This window comes from Fonticula alba (assembly GCF_000388065.1).
Source record: "Fonticula alba strain ATCC 38817 unplaced genomic scaffold supercont2.1, whole genome shotgun sequence".
NCBI classification, from domain to species: Eukaryota; order Rotosphaerida; family Fonticulaceae; genus Fonticula; species Fonticula alba.
Genome location: NW_009242971.1, coordinates 3518674 through 3534844, shown reverse-complemented (window position 1 = coordinate 3534844; position 16171 = coordinate 3518674). Strand labels below are relative to the sequence as shown.

At 64.9% G+C, this 16171-nt stretch overlaps 3 protein-coding genes and 1 non-coding gene across 5 annotated transcripts; 3 read left to right on the top strand and 1 right to left on the bottom strand.

Moving 5' to 3' along the window:
• Positions 1–196: 196 nt before the first annotated feature.
• H696_00760 lies at positions 197–275 on the bottom strand. Its single transcript has one exon. It is a non-coding gene; the product is annotated as a tRNA-Leu (tRNA).
• A 773-nt stretch (positions 276–1048) lies between these two features.
• H696_00759 (hypothetical protein) lies at positions 1049–5746 on the top strand. Its single transcript, XM_009494644.1, has 7 exons — positions 1049–1671; positions 1828–3211; positions 3313–3436; positions 3614–3748; positions 3836–4106; positions 4224–4588; positions 4735–5746. Exons 1-7 carry the CDS (start codon positions 1185–1187, stop codon positions 5716–5718), a joined length of 3750 nt encoding a protein of 1249 aa, XP_009492919.1. The 5' UTR covers positions 1049–1184; the 3' UTR covers positions 5719–5746.
• A 1941-nt stretch (positions 5747–7687) lies between these two features.
• H696_00758 lies at positions 7688–11546 on the top strand. Of its 2 annotated transcripts, XM_009494643.1 has the most exons (4): positions 7688–7809; positions 7970–8133; positions 8357–8482; positions 8665–11546. In XM_009494643.1, the coding sequence occupies exons 3-4, from the start codon at positions 8378–8380 to the stop codon at positions 11356–11358; spliced, it is 2799 nt and encodes a 932-aa protein (XP_009492918.1). In that variant the 5' UTR covers positions 7688–7809; positions 7970–8133; positions 8357–8377; the 3' UTR covers positions 11359–11546. The 2 variants fall into 2 exon arrangements, with proteins under 2 accessions (XP_009492918.1, XP_009492917.1); XM_009494642.1 differs by lacking the exons at positions 7688–7809; positions 7970–8133 and having other exon boundaries at positions 8229–8482.
• Positions 11547–12525: 979 nt separating this feature from the next.
• H696_00757 (hypothetical protein) lies at positions 12526–16154 on the top strand. Its single transcript, XM_009494641.1, has 5 exons — positions 12526–12598; positions 12740–14146; positions 14387–14920; positions 15038–15311; positions 15470–16154. The coding sequence occupies exons 2-5, from the start codon at positions 12779–12781 to the stop codon at positions 15982–15984; spliced, it is 2691 nt and encodes an 896-aa protein (XP_009492916.1). The 5' UTR covers positions 12526–12598; positions 12740–12778; the 3' UTR covers positions 15985–16154.
• The last annotated feature ends 17 nt before the right edge of the window (positions 16155–16171 follow it).

Sequence of the window (16171 nt, the reverse complement as noted above, 5' to 3'; positions counted from 1 at the left end):
CATATGCGAGGGGCTCAAAGAATCCGCCCCCTGGCCAGGCAAAAGGTGATGGTATTGCCTTATTCGGCGAGCACACATTTGCCGGTGTGCACTGCTGCGGAGCTGGTCGGAGGGGGGGGGGGAGGGGAAAAAAGGAACAAGAGATTCTGGCGAGACGGACACGCCCACGATCGGGACAGCGAAAGATCAAAAAGTTTGATTGGAGTGGGACTCGAACCCACGCGGTTTCCCACCAGTGCCTTAAACTGGCGCCTTAACCACTCGGCCATCCAACCTTCAGATGGGTTTTGAACATCCGATTCGGCATAAATCCTCTGATACCTGTCTGCGCGGCGGCCAAAATCCCCGGCTCCCACCGCGTCCGAAAGTTCTTCCCAACTGTGTGCGTCCGTGGGGCCAGGCCACTGGCACTCCCCGCCCGGTAGAGACCCCCCACGCGGTGGGGGCCTCCTACAACATATGTCTCGGGTGGTGCTGACGCGGCTTGGACGAAGTGCCCGGTGCCTTGCCAATGTGGGGGGGCGTTCTCGCGCTGGTCGCCCCCCAGGGACGCGGCCAAGCGAGCCACAATCCCCCCCCCCCCCATAGTGAATGTCCCCCGCGGACAGGCAGGATCCTCAAACCCTGGGCGGTCGGGAATCATTGGCAGCTCTCCCCAAGCTAACGGCCTGGCTTTTTGAATGGTCCCCCCCGACCATCGCCGGGAAGAGCGCCGGCCGGCCTCTCAGCCTCGCCGGCGTCGGCACTGAGAGACGGGCGGCGTGGCCAGCCGGCACCGAGCTCCCGCGCCCGCAGCCAGCCCTGCCGGACAGCGTCCGCGAGGCGCAAGCACCCCGTGAGATCTCTCTGACCATGGCCCCTTGCATAGGCCCCCCCCCCACCCCCTGCCCTCGCCTTTCTGGGGCGGACACCCCCAGAGGCATGTGTCGAGAACTGGATGCCGGGGGATGTTGTCTTTTTTTTTTTTCGGCCAGCAAGCCGATGCAACCTGCGCCCCACATGCTTGCCACCGTGGGCCCGCCCCCTCCCCTCGCACCTCGCACCTCCCCCGTCTCCCCCCCCCCACTCTCCTTGCCCCATCGCCTCTCGCTTGTTGCCTTGCCCGCGCGCCCGGCGCCCTCTCCCCCTCCGCCGTACGCGCCTGCCCCCGTGCTCCCCCCTTCTGTTCGAGGCACCCACCGAGGATGGCCTTTCGTGTGCCACCCCCGCCCGCGTCCGTGCACGCACCGCGGCGGCGCCCGGCGCAGGAGGCCTCCCGCCCGGCGGTGCCCGGCGCCGAGTCCGACTCCAATGCCTCCACCTCCAATGTCTGGCGTGGCATGGTGTCGACCTTGATGTCGGCTTTGGAAAATGTCGCAACGCTGGACCCGGCGGCCTCGGGATCGCCTCGACCCGCCGGTCGACCGCCCCTGGCCCCGGGTGCCCCTGGGTTCGAGCCTCGTGTGTCCAGCTTGTCCCTCTCACCCGGATCGCCATCCGTCGGCCTGTCTAGCCTGGCCCTGCACCCGCAGTCGGGCGCCTCGTCCAGTGGCGAACTATCCGAGGATGACGGCTCCGAGACAGCACCGGGCCGTAGCCGGGCCTTCTTCCGGTCAATGCGTCGGCAAAGCACCAGCCTAATCGGCAACATTGTCCACGCACCACAGTTCATCGTCAGCTCCACCAGTCAGCGTATGTCTTGGCCTCTTGGCCTGCCCATCCTATCATGGGCCAGCTCCCTCCCTCTCTCTCTCTCTCTCTCTCTCTCTCTCTCTCTCTCCCCCTGCTCCTCCCCCCATGGCATGTGCTCATGTTGACCGCCTTCTGATATGCCTGTCCACCTGGCAGGTCTGTTCAATGCTGGAAAGCGGGACTTTGCCGAGACTGTCGATGTTGAGGCTGCCGGTCCGGTCACTGGCACCCTGTTGGACCTACACTACTCGCCGATGCCCAATGCAGGCACCGGCATGAATACCGGCACCGGCTCCGCGCAACTGCCCGCCAGCCCCAGCCGCCCTGACCGCCTGACCGATGACCTGATCCTGGCATCACCAGCGAAGCGTCAGCGCAATCAGGACACAACGTCCGCCGGTCGCACCGGCTCCTCTCGGCCACAGTCACGCCTCTCGCGCCTGTCACGGCACATCACACACTCGCTGGCGGCCGTCGGTGGGGGGCTAACTCCCTCGGCCGGGCACCCGGTCGGCCTGGGCGTCGCCCCCACCTCCTCCGGAGCCCCCTCCCGCAGCACCGATCCCGCCGGCGGGTCTTCCCTTCATCTGCATGGGCTCCCGGGGCTGGGTTTCACTCGGCGTCTGCTGTCCTTTGACAGGGGCACCACCATCGCCACTGATGTCGCTGGCAGTGCCGCCATCACCGGCACGGCCATCTCGACCATGGGTCCTGCCGACTCGGATGACGACTCGGATGATGATCTGGACGACTTTTCCATCGACTTCGCGCTGCAAGAGACGCTCGATCTGGCCGCGCGGGGCCTGCTCGATGATGAGGCCCTCGGCCTGCGCATGGCCCAAATCAACCAGCGCGCGCGCAGCCGGCGTCTGGCCCGCCGCCCGCCACCTGGCCCGCTGGCCGCCCCGGCTCCGGCCCCAGCCCCGGCCCTTGCCCCGTCCGCCCCGCGGACCGACCAATGCCTGCTGAGCTTCTCGCCGATGCTCAACACCCGGTCGGTGGCATTCCCGCCCTCTGCCGGGCCCATGTCCCCCTCAATGGGTCTCTTTGATCCGATCACCTCGGCCAGCTCGGCGCCCAGCGTCTCGTCCGATCTGCTGCAATTGGCGGATGTCTTCTCAACGAGTTCGACCAGCTCGGCTCCAATGGCATCCGGTGCCTTCCCCACCGGGTCCGATATGCTGATTGACTTTTCTTCGCCCCTCCCCTGCCGGCAGCCCCCAGGGGCAGAGGCCGGCCCGGTCACACATCAGCCGGCTCCACTTTTCGAGCCAATGGCCAGTAAGCCCCCCGCCTTGACTGCTCCAGCTTCTCCCGCGGCAGGTGCCCCGGCTCCGCCGCCACCGCCACCGCCACCGCCGCCGCCACCGCCGCCGCCTCCGCCTCCGCCTCCGCCGCCTCCGCCGCCCCCTGGGCTTGGCGGGGTCACGATGCCCATGTCCCCGGGTTTGGATTCGCAGAATTCCGTGCTTATGATGAAGCGCTTGCAGCAGCGTCTGAATGCACGTATGGCCCGGCGCTTGGCACGTTCTTCCAACCGGTGCGCCCCTTTCCACCACCATTCCTCTCTCTCTCTCTCTCTCCCCTCTGAAGCTGCTTCCCTCCCCCCCCCCTCCCCCCTGACCCATTGCTCTTGAATAGGAATGCCGATGAGGTGGATAATGGCGACGAAGCAAAGTACCGCAATTGGGTGGAGATCCAGTCCCGCGGGCGGAAGATCTCCATCGAAGCCTTCGAGGAAATGGCCCAGGCCGAGCGCTCACATGTACGTGTTCCTCCCCATGGTTGTCTCGGTCGTGTCTCCATCCCCCTCTTTGACATCTCGTGGGCTCTCTGGGTCACTTGCGCGACCTCTTTCTCTCCCCCCCCCCCCGCCCTCTCTCTTTCACATACACACACATTCACACACTTACACGAAAACATGCGCCTACACCGATCCTAGGTCTTCTCGGCGGCCACAATTCTACGCGACGAGAAGTTCAACCCGTCGTCTGTCGGTCTGCCCCGCCTCTCCGAGCTGGTATTGGTCTTGCAGTCAGCATCCAGCTGGTTTGCCGGCGGCTCGCGCGAACTTGCAGTGCGACCCTGTGCTGCTTTTATTACTTTCCCTGCTTGGTCCTGGCTCCGATACTAACACCACCCTCTGGTGGAATTCAAATGTCAGACTGTTGTCCCTGGCTGGGCCAAGATCGAGTCGCGCCTGGACGACCTGTCGCAGTTCATCCAGGTGTCCAGCGACATGCAGGCCTTCGTGCAGTCAATCCTTGGCGGATCCTCACTTGGCGGGGAGTCGCTCATGGTCAGCACCGAGAGTGCGGGATTCAGTGGCGCACTGTACACTCTGTCGGCTGGCTCCTTTGGCACGGCTCCCGGCTCCGGTGGCGCCCCTGCCAGCAGCGCCAATCCCGGCGCCGACCTGTCGCGCCTTTCCTCTCGTGCGTGCAAATGGCCTCCCTACAACCGTTGCCCTCTCCAACCCGTTCACCTAACCTTTCGATTCGCTCCTTCCCCTCTTCTCTCTCTCTCTCTCTCTCCCCCAATTCCCTGGACAGTGTTGACGGCCAAGATCCAGCGCTGGGGCGATGCATTGGCCACCTCCGCCGCGGCCTGGCGCGACAAGCAGCTCCCGGTGGCTTGCTCTTCTCTGTCACTCACACGCCTCAGTGTCGACAGCGTTGTCATCGGGTGCCTGGAGCAGCTGGCCGGCCATGCGGCGCGCGTGCTGCATGGATCGACCGCCGGGCCTGGTGTCCTGGCGCAGCTCGCCATAGCCAGCCCCGCACCCGGCTCCGGCGGCGGCGGCGGCGGCGGCGGCTTCGACCCTCTGGCCACTCCTCCACCACCGGGGGGCGTTACCCGGCTCGCTTCGCCCGGTCTCCCGAAGATCGATGTGCACCTGCAGCGGCGCTGCAATGAGGTATTTCCCATCCCCCTGAACACTCCCCACCCTGCTGCCTCCCTTCTCGGGGTTTCTCTCGGTCACCCTCGTTCTCATCAGCATATCCCATCGTCTTCCCGATGGACTTGCCCTCCCCCCCCTATCCTCGGCTTCCGGAACTACAGCTCCTGCAGCTTTTGGCCAACATCATCAGCGATGTCGGGCAGAAGTATCACCAATTGGTGGGTGCCCCGTCGGCTGCGGTTTGCCATTACCTGCTGGGGTTCGCCATTTCACATATGCGCCTGTCGCTGGCCCTCTTCGATCGACACATCGCCCTGCGTGGAAACACCGCCCGAGTGATGGCGCACTTTGACCAGATCCTTCGCATGCTGGCCCCCATCCGCCAGGTGTGCAAGCCTTGGCTCGATGGGGTTGGCCCCGGGACCGCGGTGGCCGGCTGGCATGTTGATTGTCCAGGAACTCTGGCGCTCCTGCGCGGGCGCGACAATCCGGCTGCCACTCTCGAGGCGGCTGGCTGTTGCTCCGGATGGTCAACCACCAGCGCCACATCTGACGGCGAGGCATGCTGCGGCCGGAATGGCCTGTGTACCGGCACCGCCGGCCCCGATGCCGGGGATGAGGCCTGCGGCGGGGCCGACACCTTTGCCCTGCTAACGCGACTGTTGGCCGGTTCTTGTGGTGACATGGCCGTGCGTTTGCTTCAGCTCCCCGGCCCGCACATTGAAAGTGAGGACGAGGATGCCGATGTGAATTGGTTGACCGCCGGGCCGGGGCTCAGCCAGATGATTGAGACCTTCTCCTCGGCCATGACGGATTCCTGCCTGCGACTTTGCGAGTTCGTGACAAATCCCCCGGCGGGGTCTTTCGCCCAGCAGCACCGGCTCCTGTCTCCCACACGCGGCACCGGGGCCGACGACATTGCCATCTGGCTGGTCTTCTGTGTGAAGTATGTCAACCAAATCATGCAGCTTGGGCAGATGGCCGGAGCCTTGGCGGCCGGCCGCGTGGGGGGTTCTCGCCGGGGTGGCGGCACCTCGGTCGGCTCCTCCGGAACCGACGCCACCATGGCCCCATCGGAGAATGAAGCTCGCATGGGGAATATGATGCGCCAGCTGATGGCCATGGAGAACCTTCTGCCAACTTGAGTGGGTTCCCCCCCCCCCCCCCTCCCCCCCCTCACCCACGCACGTACTCACAGAGGAGGCCAGCATCGCATACTGGAGAGAATCTTTTTTCCCCTTGTCACACGGGGGGTCCTCAACCCCCCCCTCCCTCTCCTGGCAGTGTGAATCTCCACCGATCATAGCCCCTTTTGTTGGCGAGCTTCCTGCGGCCGGGAAAAGTAGCAAAAGTAATATACCGACATTTAGAGCTGAACATTTTTTCCAGTGACACACTCTTCCCCTGGCGTACGGCCAAGGCTGCCTATTGGCATTTGTTTCCGGCACCCAGCTCGAAGCATCAAAAGGCCCCGGGGCCTTGGATGAATGCCATGGGCACGTGGAGAAAGTCACAGATCTCCACTCCGAATGGGCCCACCTGACCAAGAGCAGATCACACGACAGACCGAATGGCGTGTGAAAGTACCCCGCGCGCCATTAAAAACACACCCGGCCATCTTCTTCGGTACCCCTTCCGGGGGGGGGGGGGGGGGTGCGGGCGTGCGCGCTCCGCCGGACGTCGGACGTCGGATGCCTCGGCCCACCCCAACATCTGACGGTGGTCCGCACGCCAGCATGCCCCGGGCCCGTGAGAACCCTTCCGGCTCCGAGGGCGCAGGGCCTCGTTCAGCCCCTTTCAGGCTTATTTGGGCCTTTTCAGCGCCTTTCAGCGCCCTTCCATTCTTTAACCCCCTCGTGGCCCTTTTTGTCGGCCAACATTCAGCCTGCTTTTTGGTGTATGCGTGGCTGGCGCGAGGGCGCAATCCTCTTTGGGGGGCTGGCCCACTCGCGATTGGGGAGGCAGGGGGGGGGGGGGGGATATCCCCCCTACCCAGGCGGCAGTTGCCAAAAATCCTAGTCATGAATTCCTACGTAGCCCAAACCCCCGTCTGATGACTTGGAAGCGATCACCATGTTTGCCCACAATATGCCCCGGGCTCAGCGATTGGCCGCGCAGAATGCGCCACCAGATCGCGCCCCGCCTTCGACGCGTTTCGTACGCGTTCTGACCCGGCCCTTCGGGGCTCCTGCCCGGGAGGACATCTGCGCCTGACCACTGTCCGGAGGTGCCCACTTGGCGTCGCCACGATGTGGCCCCCCCCCCCCTGCCCCCTGCCCCCTGCGTCGTGCCTCGTCTTGCCCTGGGTGCGACTGCCGGATCCGGCTGCGCGATCTAGCCTCTGGCCTCGCCCCCCCCCCCCCCCCCCCCCCCCCAGTGGCCCTGCTCGGGGGCTTTCGTTTCCCTACCGTTCCGGCACGCCGGGGATGCTAGTGATCATCCGGGCGTGGGGTTCCGGCGCAGCAAGACCCCCCTCCAGTCAAATTGAACGCCAGTCATACGAGAGACATTTCCCCGGATCGCCTGGGCAGATGTGGGGGGTGGGGAGGGGTGGCGGGAAAGTTCGTCGGGGGAATGCCGTCGCCGCTGGCTTGGCGTAGGAGACAGGCTGGCATGCGCGGCCGGGTCCTGCGCTCCTGGGGGTATAGACACCCCTTGAACAACGGCGTGTTGTGCACCCCGACCAGGGGGGACATGTCTCCTGGGAAGAGGACCGACCGCGGGCAGCCGGGCAGGAGCACGCGTGCTGTCGATCACACAAACACACACACAGACACACACACACGCGCGCGCGCGCGCGCGCGCGGATGCCACCCCGGATGAGTGGGGAAGAGGGCACGGAGGCGAGGCCCCGGGGGCTGAGGGAGGGGGTGTGTTGGCAAGACCAAGTCCTGTGGCCTGTTGGTGTGCTGCTTCTCTCCTGCTGGTCTACATTCGCCCCATGCCTTGCCTCCCTTGCCCTCTCCTGCCCTTTCCGGGCCTCTCCTGCCCTCTCCTGCCCCCCCCCCCCGTGGCGTTGTCCGCGGCAGACTCCGCGGGGGAGACCAAGGAAACATCACTCCAGTCGAAGTATATAAGGCTGAAGGGAGGCCCCCCTTGGCGTAGGCGCCTCCCCCAATTCCCCTCGACTTGCCCCACGCCCCTCTTCATCATTTAGCTTGGTCCCCTGCCCGTTGCGTGTTTCCCTTCCCCTCGTGCAGTCACTCTCCTCCTGTTGTGTGCAGGAAATCCCATCTGTGCGTCATATGGCTCGATGACTTTCCTCCCTTGCTCGGGCTTCCTGCTTCTTTTTTTTTCCCCTATATTTCGCCCCCTCGCCGGCACCCCAAAATGCCACTCGCATGTGCACCAGTCTTCTTACCGTCTCTCCCCCCCCCCCCCCCCCGGCTCCCCTAGATACCTTCCTCCACGATATCTCAAATCTCCCAAGGGATTTGACAAACCACACCGACTCGGACGGCGCCATTCTCCCGCCTCTTCTCGGTAGTTGGGCATTTCCATCATCCTCCAGGTCCCATTGAGCACCTACCCTCTTCTACCGGTTCTTGGCCCCCATTACGGTATCTCCTACCACACACGCACACAAACGCTCCCCTCCCGCCCTCCCCCTCCCCTGGTGTCCCTGTGCCGTGTCGAGTGTTGTGTCGAGTCCCCTCCTCCCCCCCCCCCCCTTCCCCCGGTCCTCCAAGAAAGAAAGCGAAAGAGAGAAATATGTCCCCTCTGACTGTATCTCACGCGGACCATAATTCTACCATGCACTCGGATAATCCTCCGGTCGCCCAGGACTTCGATCCCATTGCCAGCATGCTCGCCACGGACAATCTGGCCCCCCTTCCGGCCGAAGCGCTTACAGCCATCGGCGATGCCATCCGCTCGAAACTGCGCTACTGCCGGCGTGTCGTCATCAAGGTGCGCGATTGATCCGGTCCCCCCTCCTGCCTCTTCTGTCTCTCTCTCTCTCTCCCATCTGCCATCGGGCATTTTGGCAGAGGCACAGCTCACCGTCTCCCGGACCGGGCTTCTAATCCCCCCCCCCATCACCCCCCTCTCCCCTCCTGCTCATCCCTTTCCACAACTGTTTCTGCCCAAAGGTCGGCACCCAAGTCGTCACTCAGAACTCGGGATACCTGTCTCTCGGCCGCATTGGCAGCCTGTGTGAACAGATTGCGGCCATCCAGCAACAGGGCCACCAGGTGATCCTGGTCACTTCCGGGGCCGTGGGCCTGGGTCGTCAGCGCCTGCGCTTCCAGCAGCTGCTGAATTCCAGCCTGCGGAATATCCACCTCCGGGGGAATGCCGGGCCCGAGGCCCCGGGTCCGGAGCCCACCGTCCCTGAGACCCTCGATCCGTTGACCGGGCAGCCGAGCCACCACCTCCACTCGCAGTATACCCCGGGCGCGGAGGAGGCCCTCAAGTGCCGGCAGCAGGAGGAGGCCATCCGCCGGGCCTGCGCCGCCACCGGACAGTCCTCCCTCATGGCACTCTATGACAACCTGCTGGGGGCTCTGGACATCACCACCGCGCAGATGCTCCTGACCAGCACCTTCTTCCGGGATGCGGCGGCCAAAACTCGCCTGGTCCACTCGATCGAGCTGCTTCTGTCCTACAATGTTGTGCCCATTATCAATGAGAATGACGCTGTGCTCCTGAGTGAGGGCTACACGCCGGAGTCAGTGACCGGGGCCAGCCCGTCCGGGGATTTGGGCTTCCTGGGAGCCGGGTCCGGGGCCGCGAGCCCGCCCTGCTCGGCGGCCGCAGCCGCCACGGCGGCCCTTCAGCATGGCCCGGATCATCACCTCCACCATCAGCATATGCTCCCCACGCCGGGGCTCACTCCGGACGCTTCGCTGTCGGACACGGCGGCCGCGGTGGCGGCCGCCGCCGCCGCCGGCGTCATGGAGCACAACCCCGATGAGACCTTCCAGGATAATGATCGCCTGGCGGCGCTCCTGGCGGTGGCCGTGCGGGCGCATCTGCTTCTCCTGCTGACCGACACCGAGGGTGTGTGGTCCGGCCCGCCCGGTAGCGATGGTGCCCGGCTGCTGGATGTCATGCATCCCGGCGTGGCGGTCACCTTCGGCGCGGCCGGGGCACGCGGTCGCGGTGGCATGCAGAGCAAGCTCGAGTCGGCCATGCTGGCCGCCCAGATGGGCGGTGTTCGGGCGGTCATCGCCTCTGGCCATGCGAACCTCGTGGCCACGCGCGTCATCTCCGGCGAGCGTGTCGGGACGCTGGTCCTGGCGGACGACCCGCGCCAGGTGAACCTGGCCGCCCTGGGGGTTGCTCCGGCTGATGTCCATGATGCCATTCAGGCGGAGGCCCGTGCTCGGGCCCTGTCGGTCGGCAGCAGCGGCACCCCGAGCCCCGGGTCCACTACTCCCGGCAGCACCGAAGAGGAGGAGCGCATGGCCCAGGCAGCTCGATTGGCTTCGAACTTGGTCCGTTGTGCGTCGGCCGCTGACCGGTCGGCGGTTCTGGCCCGGTTGGCTGACCTGCTGGAAGAGCAGCAGGAGGCCATCCTCCAGGCCAACGATCTGGACATGGCGCGGGCGCAGGCGGCCGCCAACAACCCGACCGATGACCAGCAGTCGCGCCTGTCGGCCGCCAACCTCCAGCGTCTGCGCCTGACCCCGGAGAAGATTGGCACCCTGGCCGAGGGTGTGCGCCAGCTGGCCAACGATGTGGACCCGGTGGATTCGGTCCTTCAGCGTACGCTCCTGAGCGAGGGCCTGGTGCTGGAGCAAACCCAAGTCCCGATCGGTGTGCTGCTGGTCATCTTCGAGTCTCGGCCCGATGCCCTGCCGCAAATTGCGGCGCTGGCCATCCGCTCCGGCAATGGGCTGTTGCTGAAGGGCGGCCGCGAGGCGACGGCTTCTTGTGCCCTGCTGCATGGCCTGGTGGCCCGGGCCCTGGGTGATGTTCTTGGCCCGGCGGCCGCCCGACTGGTGGGCCTGGTGGAGACTCGCACCGGCGTCAGCCGGCTGTTGGCTTTGGACCAGCACATCGACCTGGTCATCCCTCGTGGGTCCAATCAGCTGGTGAGCCACATCCAGCAGAACACCCGCATTCCGGTTCTCGGTCATGCGGCCGGGATGTGCCACATTTTCGTCGATGTGGCAGCCTGCCCCGCCATGGCGGAGACCATTGTCCTTGACGCCAAGACGCACTATCCCTCGGCTTGCAATGCGGTCGAGTCGGTTCTCCTGCACCAGGGCATTTGTGGCCCGGCCGCCGGGGCCGATGGCGATGACCAGCAGCAGCGGGCCGGCCTGGGCCGCCGTCTGATCGCGGCTCTGCAGAATGCCGGCGTTGTGGTGCATTTGGGCCCGGTGGCCCGGCAGCACTTCGACCGGTCCGGCGTCCCGATCACCGGGTGCGGCCCGGACGCCGTGGATCTGTCCACCGAGTACGGCTCGCTGGCGGTCACGGTGGAGGTGGTTGCCGACGCGGACAGTGCCATGGAGCACATTCGCCTCCACGGGAGTGCCCATACGGAGGCCATCATCACCGAGGACCAGGCCACCGCGCGGGACTTCCTGGCCCGCGTGGATGCGGCCTGTGTCTTCCATAATGCCTCGACACGCTTCTCCGACGGCTATCGCATGGGCCTCGGGGCCGAGGTTGGTGTCAGCACCGGGCGCATTCACGCCCGTGGCCCGGTCGGCGTGCGCGGGCTGCTGACCACGCGCTGGCTCCTGCGCGGGACAGGGCACACCGCCGGGGACTTCTCCGCCGGGCGCCGGACCTTCCTCCACAAGGACATCACCGCGGCCAGTGAGGAGTAGTTTCCTCGGCCGCGTGTGTGCATGTGTGTCTGCTTCTCTTCTCCTCCCTGCTTCCTCTTCCTTTTTCCTCCACATGGCAGCGAAGAAGGCGAGAGGTGGACGACTCCTTCCCCCCTCCTTTCGACATAAATATAATCTTTTTCTCGGGCCCCGCGCATGAATGTGCGGGTTCGATTTTTTCCCAAATATTTCGTTTGTCCGTGCACATATTTCCCTTCGCTGGGTGCGTGGTGATTGTGGATGCCGAGAAGACGGCCAGGCAAGAGGGAGGGGGGGGGGGCGCGGAAACAGACCTACGGCCCAAAATATGAGCCGCACAGGAGGCACAGCCCTCCCCCCCAGGCAAGTGACCCTCAAACAAGAAGCTCATGTACGCCAACGTCTCGAAGCCGGCGGTATCCCTGCTGTCAGGGGACCGCCAGAAAAAGTGCCCGGGCAGCCGCCCCCTGCCCTGGGCAGGTGCGGTGGCCCGGCCCGTCTGTCGTCATCCAATAGACGCTCGCCACTCCCCACCACCCCCCGCCCCCCCCACCCCTCCGTGCGTCTCGCACACAGCGCCCAGAGTGGAAGTCGCCGGGCTGCTGCCCGATTGAGCCGGATGCTCACGTGACCACCTATTCTGTCGCCGCGGGCTGGTCCCCGCCTCCGGCTGTTGTGTGTTGTGCCTTGTGAACCTGTGCCGGAGGTCCCCCCGTCCTCGATGCCAGGCCCGCCTCGCCCCCGGCCCTCAGTGCTGGCGACACACCCACCACCAGGCCGGGGGGCCCTTGTGCCCAAGCGAAGGAGATTGCTGTCGGCTGACCCCGGGACCGCATACGCAATGGCTAGCGGCAAGAGAGGCGGGGTGGCGTGAATTTATTCCCGCCCGGCCGAGAATGCTCCAGGCATGCGAGCGCAGGTCCCCAGGGATCCGCGACTGTCGGGTCCGATCGCCTGGGCGGGGCAGGGGCCTGACCGGCTGCGGGTCGTGCCAGTCTGTCCGGGGGCCTGGCGTTTTTTGTCTCCAGGTGTGAGCAGCCCGGGGAAGGGGGGTGTTTGTCGGCCTGGGCCCGTGTGTATGTGCATGTATGTGTGTAGTTTGTCTGTGCTGCGAGTGAGGGATCGTCTTCGGTGCGTTCTTCTCCAGCCCCCCTGAGGGATTTTCGTATATGGCTGAATCACCCCCCCCCCCATTCCTCCCCTCCCCTATCCTCGCTCCTTCGCTCATTGTCGTGCCTTCCTTTTACCTCTCACCGCCGATGTACATCCCCCGTCTGTCGCCCCCGACAATGCTTCTCCTCCCCGTTTCATCTGCATCCCATCGCCCGCTGACCCCCCTCCCCCCCCTTCCCCCCGCTTCTGGCTCTCGCCCCCCGCCCCACCTCCCGGCCACCCTCCAAAGCCCCCCTTCTCCCCCCTTTCCCTGCGCCCAGACAGGATCATGTCTTTGCCGCCCAACTCCAATCCGGCGTCTCCGGCCTCGGCGCCGGCGCAGTCACTTGATCGAGATCTGTTCCTCGAGTTCGATCCCCTGTCGGAGCGACTGGAGGATGTATCTCTCACCTCTCCGGACGATGGGGCATCCGCGCCGGCCACCGGTGGCGGCCTAACCTCGACCGATCCCTTCGCGGACATGTCGTTTGCCGAGCACACCGGCTCCTCGGCCCCGGGCGATCCTTTCGCCAGCATGCCCATCGCACATACCCCCTCATCGTATGAGCCCCCGCCGCATCTTCAAAGCCAGGCGCGGATGCCTGGTCCTGCGGCGCATCACCACGACTCGCGCGGTCCCTACTACCAGGGCCCTGGAGCGTATGGCGCCTACAGCCAGCCGGGGCCGGATGCTCGTGCTACACCCTCCTCTCCTCCCTCTGGCCACCAGCCCCAGCCCCAGCCCCAGGCCCAGCCGCAGCCGCTGCCGCAGTCATCGGCGGCGGTGGCACCTGCCTCGGCTGGCACCCCAGCCGGTGCTGTCTCAGTGCCCGATGTGGCGGCCAGTCCCTCGACACCGGCAGCCGCAACCGCAGCCGCAGCCACTGCCCCGGCTCCCACATGGACCTCTCCCCACATGGCGCCTGCCTCTCCCTTGGGCGGCTACCCGAGCACCAGCTATCACCCGATGCCCGGATTTGGTGGCTACCATCCCAGTGGCATGGCTCCGGCTCCGGCTTTCCATGGTGGCTACCCGGCATATGGCAGCCCTGGGATGGCCCCCGCCCGGTCGAGGCCTCATGCCGCTCCCACGGTCCCGACTCCGAGCTCCAATGGTGGCGTACTCACCAATGTTGATACCGACAAGGCGCTGATGAACTGCAAAGTGGAGATCTTCCAACGGCGCCGCCGTCGCCAGCCTCTCCAGTGTGTGCTGATGCTGTCCAGTCCGCTGGTTCTGACTGCTGTCTCCTTCGGGTCTGAGGGCGATGGCCAGTCGAATGTCGTGCTGCTGATGGACGCCCAGAACTCGCAGCTCTTCCGGCATCGGGATGACCCCCAGGTCATCGGGCTTCGGTCGCACGCGTCCTTCATCCATCGGGCCCCGCTGCGCCTCTTCCGTGAGGACTCCGAGACGGTCATGGTGGAGATTCGCTTCGACCTGGAGGAGGACCTCACGCACTTCATTGAGCTGTTCAATGCCATCAACGACGAGCTGACTGCAACCAATGCCTCGCTGTACCAGCAGTACATGGCCAATTCCCAGCTGCAGCATCAGTATGCCGGCGCTGGCGCGCAGCAGCAGCGCCTGATGACTCCGGCATCTGTCGCCCTGCCAGAGGGCTTCCTCGAAAGCCGTGAGGAGATCATCCTGAACGTGCGTCTGCCCCCCCCCCCCCCCTCCTGGCTCTACCTACCACACCTCCTCCCTCGTCGGAAGTTCCTCCCTTTTTCCACACTCCTGTCCTCGTCGTGTTGTCGATCCCAGACGTCCACATTTGCCCTCCCTTCTCAAATGCCCGACTTACATCTCCACCTCTCTTTCACACACACACACACACACACACACACACTCTCTCCTCACACACACATGCGCATGCATACATGTTCACTCCAGCGTGCCCTTTCGGCCCTCGAAGTGAAGACCATGCTGCCAGACTACTCGATCAAGCAAATTGTCACGGCTCTCTACCACAATGGGAATAACCCGGACCAGGCCGTGGAGAATCTTCTTAGCTCCGAGCCGGAGCCCGAGCCTCCTGCCGAGCCTGCCGCCGAGCCTGCTGCCGAGCCTACCACTGGGCCTGTCACCGAGTCCGATGTCTCAGGCACCGAGCCTGCTGCCTTGGTTGAGGTCGGTGACTCCAATGGACCGAGCTCGACGTCGGCTCCGGCTCCGGCTCCGGCGCCGGCGCCGGCGCCGGCCGAGGCCGTCATCGCGCCTGGTGCCATTGATCGCCAGCGCTTGGTCCAGTCCGGCATGGTGACCGAGGAGGCACTGGCCGATCTGGATGAAGATACACTGCAGACCCTGATGGCCATTCTGGCGTCTGATATGGCTGAGGATGCCGCCGAGCAGTCAGCCACGGCACAGGAGCCGGCAAGGCCCGCTGACGATGATTCTCTCCTCCCCCGAGCCATGGAGATTTCGGTATGCCGCGTTGCTTTGTTCCAGGCCCTGCCTCTTCCTGCCTTGCTGGTTCCCCCCTCCCTTCCCCTTCCAGTCCTTGAGCCTAACGCCTGTTCATGTGCCCTTCCCGATCGGTAGAAACAAATTGAAATCGACGAATATCGGCGTCTGGCTGCCGCGAGCCACAGCCACATGGGGCATGGCCCTGGCGCCCATGGTCGGGGGCCTCTTCCGCCCGGAGCTGTGCCCAACTTCTCGTCGTCTCTCTCCATGGTGTCTGAGCATCGGCTTCCGGCTGCACCTGCCCAGCCTGCCTCCCGGCCCTCGCGTAACACCTACGAGTATGATTCCGATGACGATGAAGATGATGCCCTGGACAAGTTTGTTGACAACGTGTCTGGGTTCTTCTCACGTACGTTTAGCTCCTCCCCACCCCTCTCTCTCTCTCTCTCTCTCTCTCTCTCTACATTCCTGCTCCATTTCAAAGTCTTCCATTTCGTGCCGTGTTGCTAATCCCATCTCTCTCTCTCATCCTTTCACAACCGCTCCTCCCGTCTCATGCGAGTGCAGACTCTCTGGGCAAGCTGAAGACCATGATGCGCCGGCCGGAGAACGAGCACGGCGGGACAGCGGCCCAGCCGTCGGTTGAGTCGGACGGAATCTTTGACCTGGATCAGGATGGTCACTCGGGCACTGCTTCGGCCGCGACCTTCCGCCAGCAGGGTGCCCGTCAGCCGGCGACAATTTCGGCCTCGACTTCGACATCACCCTCGGTAACTGGCACCAGTAGCATTTGGTCACGCTCAACGGGGACAAGCCGCGTCACTAGCCCCCGACAGGACGTCCAGGTGGAGATGCAGGAGCTTAGATCGCCCTCGGCCAATGCGCAGGATGCTGGCTCTGCTGCCACCAATGTGCCTGTGACGGCCGCCAACCCGCAGGCCGGTCGCCTGAATCAGCTGTCGCTCTTCTCCTCGTCCGACATCACCAACACCTCCTACAATCACCACGACTACCATTCCTCCTTCCAGGACGATGAAGATGACGATGAGGATGCTGGCGATACGGCGCGCCTCCTCCGGTGAGGCTGCAGATCTGTTCCTCACTGGGAGTCGGGATGAAGAGGCGCGAGAATCGGAGTCACTCAATGGGGTAGGACCAGGGGAGGACACATGGACCGAGGCATCACACGGAGAGCATCTCTCTTGGTTGTCTTCCTTTGTCGTCCCTTCTCCTCCTCCCCCTCCTCCTCCCCCTCCTCTGTCCCCCCCC